The 9021-nt window shown below is 38.7% G+C and overlaps 1 protein-coding gene across 1 annotated transcript; it reads right to left on the bottom strand.

Moving 5' to 3' along the window:
• Positions 1-454: 454 nt before the first annotated feature.
• Positions 455-2668, bottom strand: LOC150038917 (uncharacterized). The gene is made up of 2 exons (XM_090315014.1): positions 1864-2668; positions 455-906 (listed from the first exon to the last, which is right to left on the bottom strand). Exons 1-2 carry the CDS (start codon positions 2666-2668, stop codon positions 455-457), a joined length of 1257 nt encoding a protein of 418 aa, XP_090171140.1.
• Between the last annotated feature and the right edge of the window lie 6353 nt (positions 2669-9021).

Genomic DNA, 9021 nt, shown 5'->3' on the forward strand with positions numbered 1-9021 from the left:
TCGTTCTCTCTTTCGATATTGCAGAGCTTCTTCTAACCCTAATCTTTTCTGTTTGTTTCGTGTGACTGCTTGAGTAAACGATCGACGATAAAGAGCATGCAATCTTATAGAAGAAAGGAGGAAGAAAAGTTCTACACAACGATATACATGGTTCGACAAATGATGCCTACATCCACGGGAAGGAGAAGAGATCTTTATTCGAGAGCTAAGTCACAGCTTTTCTTTTTACAGATTTCAAGCTTTCTTGAAGCCTTTTTGTAATTGTATGCTACGGAATTTGTAAATGATGAGTACTTATACTATTTTCTGATACAAATAGTAACAATAACAAACTGTAACAGGTTAAAGAAATGTGAACAGCTGTTGAATATGTTGAATGTTTGAGCTTATTTTCTTCAAATCTCCACCTTAAGCTCAACATGCAAGCTCTTCTCCTTCAAGTTTTGACATGTCTTCACCCTTTTTCAGGAATCTGGAAGTCGATCTGACCAAGACAATTTGCTAGCTTGAGTTTGGACACAGGTTTGGTAAGCATGTCGGCTGCATTTACGGTGGTATGAACTTTAAGCACCTCGACTTCTCCTTTCTCTATATTGTCTCTTACAAAGTAATATTTAATATCTATATGTTTGGTCCTTGAATGATATTGAGGGTTTTTGGATAGGTGAATGACACTTTGGTTATCACAATAGATCTTTACTACTGTTTGATTAATACCAAAGTCCTTCATCAACCCTTTTAACCATAGTGCTTCTTTTATTTCTTCTGATAAAGCTATGTACTCTGCTTCTGTGGTTGATAATGCTGTGATTGACTGTAAATTTGCTTTCCAACACAACAAATTAGGGCCAAATAAGAATAGATAACCTGTTAATGATCTTCTTTTGTCTTGGTCACTTGTAAAATCTGAATCAACATATCCATATAGCTCTAAATTTGTTTCATTAGTACTTTGATATGTTAATTTTGATATTTAGACCAAATTAGATATCTTAAAATCCATTTTGTTGCTTTCCAGTGCCTTTTTTCAAGGTTAGACATGTATCTACTAACAAGACTAGTGTTATATGATAGGTCTAGTCTAATGGATATCATTAGGTACATTAGACTCCCTACTGCTTGATTGTATGGAATTAATTGCATTTGAGTCAAATGTTCTATGTCTGTTTCTTTTGGTGAGTTTTCTGAGGAAAGTTTAAAAATGACTAGCAATAGGTATAGTGACTGGTTTTGCATTAGACATATTAAATCTGTTAATTACTTTTTCACAATAGCTTAATTGACTAATGGTTAGAGTTGAGGAAGCCCTGTCTCTTTAATTTCAATCCCAAGGATCTTTTTAGACTGACCCAAATCCTTCATGTCAAACTCTCTCTTTAGGAGATTTTTTACATGAATTAAATCCTCCTTAGATTTCCCTGCTAGTAGCATATCATCAACATAGAGTAGTAGATAGACTTTGTCCTTATAGGTAGTTGAATTAGTATAAGATCATAGGAACTTCTTTGAAATCCAATACTCTCTATGTAATCATTAAACCTTCTGTACCAGCATCTAGGGGATTGTTTAAGACCATATATAGACTTGTTTAGGAGACAATATAGGTCTTCCTTCCCTCTTTCTTCAAACCCTTTAGGTTGAACCATATAAATAACCTCTTATAGATTTCCATGAAGGAAAGTAGATTTAACATCTAGTTGATCTAGTTCAAGGTTGTACTGAGCAACTAGAGATAAAAGAAGTCTAATAGAGATTTGTTTTATACTGGTGAAAAAATTTCAGAATAGTCTATGCCTTCCCTCTGTGTAAACCCTTTAGCCACTAGCCTTGCCTTATACCTAGGCTTTTCTTCTTTGGTAGAACCCTCCTTTAGTTTATATATCCATTTAGAGGCTATAGGTTTGCATCCTTTAGGAAGAGGGGCTAGGGTCCAAGTATTATTGGCAGTGAGTGATTCCATTTCTTCACACATAGCTTGAATCCAAGACCTAGCATTATGACAATTTACTGCCTCTTCAAAAGTGGCTGATTCTTGGTCATTATGAGCTATTGTGCCATTTAGGACTAGGTTCATGTAATAAGTTTTAGTATACCTAGCTGGAGGATCTATCACTCTTCTCTGTCTATCCCTAGCCAAAGAATACTGACTTAGATCAGGTACAACTTCAGTATTCCCAGTATGTTCATTTGAGTTTTCCTCTTCTTCTTCCTCAGTTTCAATAGGAGGGTTATGACTAGTGGAAGAATCTTTAGGTGTCTCCACCTCAATCCTAACAGTATCAGGGCTATTAGGAACTTCATAAGTTGTCTTTTCTTTTTGCATAAACATCTCTTTTTCTCTGAAAGTGACATCCCTGCTTATGACAAACCTTTTCTCAATAGGATTCCACATCTTAAAGCCTTTGACACCTTCTGAGAACCCAACAAACATACACTTTACTGCCCTAGAATTTAGTTTCCCCTGATTTTGGTGAATATAGCCAACACATCCAAATACTCTTAGATTTTTTAGGTTAGGTGGATATGTGGTCCATTTTTCTTCAGAAGTTAAAAAGTTTAGGGAGGAATGAGGACATCTATTTAAGGTGTACACAGTGTAGCTTGTTGCCTCAGCCCAATATTTTTCACTAAGAATTGCATTTGAGAAAAGACATCTAACCATTTCCATGACTGTTCTATTTAGTCTTTCAGCTACTACATTATGTTGAGGTGTGAATCTAACAGTCCTATGCCTAGTTATTCTTGTTTCTTTACAGAATTGTTAAACTCATCACTACAAAATTTCAGTCCATTGTCAATTCTTAGGTATTTAATTTCTTTAGAAGTTTGCTTTTCTATCATGAGTTTCCATTCCTTAAACCTATCAAACACTTGGTCTTTAGTTTTAAGGAAGTAGACCCAACTTTTTCTAGAGAAGTCATCAGTAAAAGAAAGTAAATACTTTGAGCCACTTTGGCTAGGTGTAGGAGCTGGACCCCATAGGTCAGAGTGTATATAATCTAGGATAGCTTTTGTGGTATGTTGTACTTTAGTGAAACTTTGCTTTGTGGCTTTTCCTAAAACACAGTGTTCATAAAAGGTTAGATTTTCTGAGAGACCTTTAGGTAGAATCCCTTGTTTAGATAGGACTTCTAGGCCTTTAGCACTAATGTGAGATAATCTTTTGTGCCAAACATCAGCCTCTGTGATCTCATTTATGGTGGCAACATATGCCCCTGTCATATTTCAACTCCTTTGACCACAAATAAGTCATTTATCTTTTCCCCAACTAATATCACCTTAGAATCCTTTAGCACCTCAAGGGTTCCTCCTTTACCCCTATACTCACACCCAATTGCATCAAGCATACCTAAGGAGATTAAATTTCTCTTAAGAAGTGGAACATATCTCACATTCCTAAGGAGTTTAGTAGTTCCATCCTTAAGTTTCATGGAAACAGAGCCAATTCCTTCTATCCCATAGCCTTGGTTGTTTCCCATATACACCATTTCTCCTTCAATTTCTTTAAAGGTGTTGAACCATGGTCTCATTGAGATCATGTGGTAGGAGCATCCAGAATCTAGGACTCAATCATGTTTTCCTAGAGGATTTACATGGTTAGATTTGTCTAAAGTTGAGGCGAAAGCATCTGAGTAGATAAAGGAACCTTCTACAACAGATGCTTCGGGCTGTTTGCCTTTTGAGTCCTTTTCTTTTTCTTGGTTCTTTCTTTTTAAGATAAAATATCTTTGATTAAATGTCCTTTTTTTTTGCAATACTTACATTTTATTTTCTATTTAAACTTATTATCATCTGAGTTATGTGGTTTTCTGTCCTTTGAATGATTTTGTTTGAAGTTTCCTTTAGCAAATAACCCTTCACCACTAGGATGATCCTTTCTATCAATCTGTAACTTTAGCTCTCTAGTTCTTAGGGCTGAAATTATAGTATCTATGCTTATACTATCCCTTCCATACTTTAGAGCATTTTTAATTTTTTTTATAGGGTTCAGGTAAAAAGTTTAGAAGCATATAAGCCTCATTTTCATCACCAAGTTTTTCTCCTAGAGCTTTAAATTCAACAACAATTTTCTTGAACTCATCTAAGTTATCAATTGAAGTTTTTTATGAATCCATTTTAAATGTAAATAATTTCCCCCTAAGGTACATTTTACTAGGAAGATCTTTAGTAGCATATAACTCTTCTAGTTTAGTCCATATCCTATAGACAGTTCTTGATCTAAAACTTGTCTAAGAACACTGTCACTAAGATTTAGAACCAACGTACCATAGGCTGTCAGCTCCCAGTTTCCTTTTTCTTGGGCTGTCATAGTGGCAGGGAGTGTTGATGGGTAAAGGAGGGCTCTGTGAGCTTTCTGCTGGCTGAGAATCGCCTTGATTTTGGCCTTCCACAGGCCAAAGTCTCTTTTGCCATCGAATTTCTCTACTTCAAATCTTGCTACTGACTTCTTTGAATGAAAAACTTGAATCTTGAATCTTCAAGAACTGCAATCTTATAAGTCTTTTACTCTAATACCACTTTGTTAGGCCTGCTTCTTGTTGAATGAATATTAAAAGCCCAAATGATGAATACTGTGGACCTGCTTTGTTGATCCAATTCGTGAGTCCAAGAATTTTTCCCCAAAATGAATTTGGTTTGGTAGAGTTCTTGGCTATTGTTTGTCCATGAACTTCCAGTTGATGTGCTCCACATGGTTTACTCCATAACCTTTACCTGATGGAAGTGAAAGAAAAAAACTTATTCTGATGGGATTTTACAGAATTAATTTCTCTCTCTCTCTCGTTCTCTCTTTCGATATTGCAGAGCTTCTTCTAACCCTAATCTTTTCTGTTTGTTTCGTGCGACTGCTTGAGTAAACAATCGGCGATAAAGAGCATGCAATCTTGTAGAAGAAATGAGGAAGAAGAGTTCTACACAATGATATACGTGGTTCGGCAAATGATGCCTACATCCACGGGAAGGAGAAGAGATCTTTATTTGAGAGCTAAGTCACAGCTTTTCTTTTTACAGATTTCAAGCTTTCTTGAAGCCTTTTTGTATATTGTGTGCTACGAAATTTGTAAATGATGAGTACTTATACTATTTTCTGATACAATTAGTTACAATAAAAAACTGTAAAAAGTTAAAGAAATGTGAACAGCTGTTGAATATGTTGAATGTTTGAGCTTATTTTCTTCAGTTGTAAATTGAGCTTTACAAAAAATTTGACTCTATGATCTTTGCATGTCTGCAACCCTTGAGCACTTGTGCTCGGGTTATGTGGATTTTATGATCTTGATTAAATATATCTTCATTAGGCTCTTATACACTTCTATGGTATACTTTTTTATTTTTTAAAGAAACATAATATCATGATCTTGAAATTTTTCTTTTAAATGACTCATTTTTGCTTTAATGCATGATTCATTACTAAGCATGTTCATCCATTCAAGAATCACATTCACTTTGTTTGTTATGGATCATTTGTTTTTCTCAATCCGGAGAATGCAAGGTTTGAGATAAGGCCGGTCGTGCTTCAAATGATCCAAAATACGGGATAGAAGAAGACCCGCATGCTCATTTGACCACCTTCGTAGAAATGTGTAACGCATTCTCTATACCTGGTGTGACTCCCGAAAGAATTAGATTGTATCTCTTCTCGTACACACTGCGGGATGAGGCAATTAGGTGAACAATGTCCTTGATGACATTGTGCAGGCAAGTTTGACCGCCTGCAGAGGTGTGGATTGCGGTAATCGTGAGAAATTTCTTTCAATCAGCATCTCTAAAATCTATGTTTAATTGCTTTCTTAAACTAGCTTTTATTGCTTTATGAATTTACTTCTCATTTAATTCAATTGCGTTATTCCATGTCTTGTTCAATTTCCTTCCTTATTCTGCATTAGTTGTATGCATTGCAATAATGGGTGCATCTTATGCTAACAAGATACACTTTGTGTTCATCTCTCACAAATGCATTGCGCTGAGGGGTGTGTTGCGCACGTATATATTTTGCACCCGTCCTTAGCAAAAACACACTATGTCAAGATAGTATTGCGCCAGTAGAAATACCGTGCGCCCGTACTTCAGAAATGCGTTGAGTTGAGGGGTGTGTTGCGCTGATACATGCATTGTTTCCTGTCCTCTGTAGATTTACATTTGCGTTAATGGATGTATTGCGTTAATCTTTAACCTTGCGCCCATTCGAATAAAACACAAAAGATAAAATTCTTTTTTGCAAAAAGAGTAGTCCCATCGTTTAGGCTTCCAAGGAAATGATTACTTAGAAGATGAAAGGATGTCCTTCTCTACTAATTCATAAATGTGAGGAGCGCGGCAGTAGGCTTTTTGAGTACCTCGAAGCCTGCCACGACAGAATTTGCGTTGGGCCCATCAAGGCCCAATCTATAAATTCCTTCCTCCTTCATCTTAGGTCATCTACTTGAATCTTTTGTGAAACGAAAACCCTAGCGAATCCTTTGCATACCCAGACCTTCAAAATTTCTTCCTAAACCCTAAGAACTTTCTCAACTCTTTCACTCATTACAGCCATGGTCGATTAATCTTCCCATTCATCCTCTTTACCCTCATCACCTTCCCTAGCCCAAGTAACTACAAGAGAGGCGGCATTCCTCGCAGCAAACCGCTGCCTCGCTGCACAACCAAAACCCATCCCAAGAATTGCCGAAAAACCTCGGCGAAAGCCTGTAGTAGCCAAATCACTCCAAACCCGAGAGGGGCAGAGCACGGAGAGTGCCCCACTCCCAACACTATCATCTGAAAGCGAAAAGAAAAGAAGAGACGACAGAGAAGTGTTCGGGAGCATTTTGAGTAATATGGAGAAGGAGGGAGGGCTGCCCGAAGCTGGGGTTGTTAATCAGCCATTGTCTTCGGAGGAAGAGATGGAAGAAGATTCGAGAAGGAATGCTCTGGCAGTTTCGGATCCTAAGGAACTATTTACACAGAATCCTATGAGGGACTCATCAGGGTTGCTTTGGAGGAGGTGGAAGCGAAGAAGCAGCCTAAAACAGCTGAGGAGAAGAAGAAAAAGAAGAACAAGGAGAAGAGGGCAGAAGGAGATGAAAAAGACCAGCCAAGGAAGAAAAAGAAAGAAAGAAAATCGAGTGAGAAGAGGGAACGCAGGCGGGAAGAGAAGCGCCTGAAGAAGAAGGAAGAAAAGAGAAAGAGCGTTGAGAGCCCAGAAGTCAACGGAGAATCCACCACCGCAAGGGTGGATGATGGTGTGTCAACGCAACAAAGAGAATCAGCACAACCTGAAGAGGAAGGAACGCAAATAAGAACAGTTGCGACTGATGATGGAGAGGAACCATACATCACCCCTCTTATGCGCCATCACAAGGAGAATGCACCGCAAGGGTCAACAGTTGACCCATAAATTTTGAAAAATGCAATAGAATAGAAGGAAAGGAGATGAAGAGAGGAAGAAGAAAAACAAGAAAAGTTGTTACGAGCGCAAAAATTCATCGCAGAAGAAAATTTAAGAAGAAAATTACACGATGAAGAAGTGCATCGTAACAATGCAATTTTGGTAGAAGAATAGAGAATAAGGCTCAAGGAAGAACAACGCATATTGTTGGCCTTGGAGCAATTTGAAAGAGAAATAAGAGAAGAAGAAAAGGAAGAAAAGAAGAAGAAGGAAGAGAAGGAGAAAAGGCGCAAAGAAAATGTGCAGCGCATTCGAGAGAAGAAAAGCAAAGAAATTACAGAGTGGGAAAAGGAAGAACAGCGCAAGGAACGGGAATGGTGACAAAGACAAGGATCCCGCCTTGCGTTGAAAAAAGAGAAGGGCAAAATGAAAGTTGAAAGCAATGAGCCTGCGTTGACAAAAGAACACCCATCAAAGAAGAAAGAGAATGACGACTTGATGATGGAAATGGGGTTCTTTCCTGCGCCAACGCCACTACCGGATTTAATTACAAGTGTTGTGTTGGAACATGGGTGGGAAACATTCTGCCAATGCCCATCCATCGTAATCCCAATGGTAGTGAGAGCTTTCTACAATGGATGACTTCATGCCACCAAAGATGCGGTGATCATGAAAGGGGAGGTAGTGCCTTTCAATGCAAGGGACATCAATGAGTTATATCAGATGAAGGACATCTCGGAGGCATCAGGTAACAAAATTATTGATGATCTCTCAGAATAAAAAATGGAGGATGCGCTGAAGATATTAACACAACCGGGCACTCAGTGGTCGGTATCTATGAAAGGCATCAAAACCTTGCGTCCAATAAACTACTTCCAAAAGCACGGCTTTGGGAGTATTTGGTGAAAAGGCAACCCATCCCTACATCACATGACAAAACAGTTTCGAGGGATGGAGTAATGGCCGCATACTGCATAGCACGCGGCATTCCAATAGATGTGGGCCAACTGATCGCAAAGCTGATTCGTGGTTTTGTGGGGCGTGTAAGAGGCCAGTATTTTATTCCTTGGACAGTTTCAAGCTTATGCCTCTCATTGGGTGTGGGTATTGAAGAGGAACCAATGCCGAAAGTCCATGGTCTCATCAACATCAAGATCTTGAGAATGCTTCTCAAAGATTCCCCTCATTGCCCCGAGCTTCCACTGAAAAGGCCCTTTATCGATTTAAATGCGCCGCAACAGCCAAAGCCCAAGAAACAGCGCAAGGTTGACAAAGGCAAGGAAAAAGTCCAAGAGCCATCACCGTAAGATCAAGTACCCTTGGACCCCTTACCTTTGATTATTCGCCGTCCAAGCCCTCCTACAGAACCCCTTTCCCCACCCCCTGAACATTTTACTAATCTTCTTCTTGACACCAATTCACCCAAGGCATTTCCAGCAGCACCCTCTTCCCCTTCATCTCCACCCCATTTTTCTCCTCCATCGTTGCATGTTAACGACCCACATGATTTGGGTGAAGGCACTTCTGCTCAACCTCAAAACGTTGATGGTGAAACATCGAAGGCACAGCCCACCATCGCATCCCTAGCTACTAACCTTGCAGAAATGCGTTCTCTTCTCTCTCATCAACAAGAATTTTTCTGCCAACAAATAATG

The sequence above is a fragment of the Benincasa hispida genome, chromosome 1 (genome assembly GCF_027475165.1).
Source record: "Benincasa hispida cultivar pf3 chromosome 1, pf3_genome.v1.1, whole genome shotgun sequence".
NCBI classification, from domain to species: Eukaryota; Viridiplantae; Streptophyta; class Magnoliopsida; order Cucurbitales; family Cucurbitaceae; genus Benincasa; species Benincasa hispida.

Excerpts from the sequence above, each read along its gene's own strand:
- LOC150038917 (XM_090315014.1), bottom strand. The coding sequence starts at position 2,668 with ATGGAAATGGTTAGATGTCTTTTCTCAAATGCAATTCTTAGTGAAAAA. Across the intron at positions 907-1,863 it reads GATATATAAACTAAAGGAGG|ATTTTACAAGTGACCAAGAC; the intron begins GTTCTACCAAAG and ends ATGTTGATTCAG.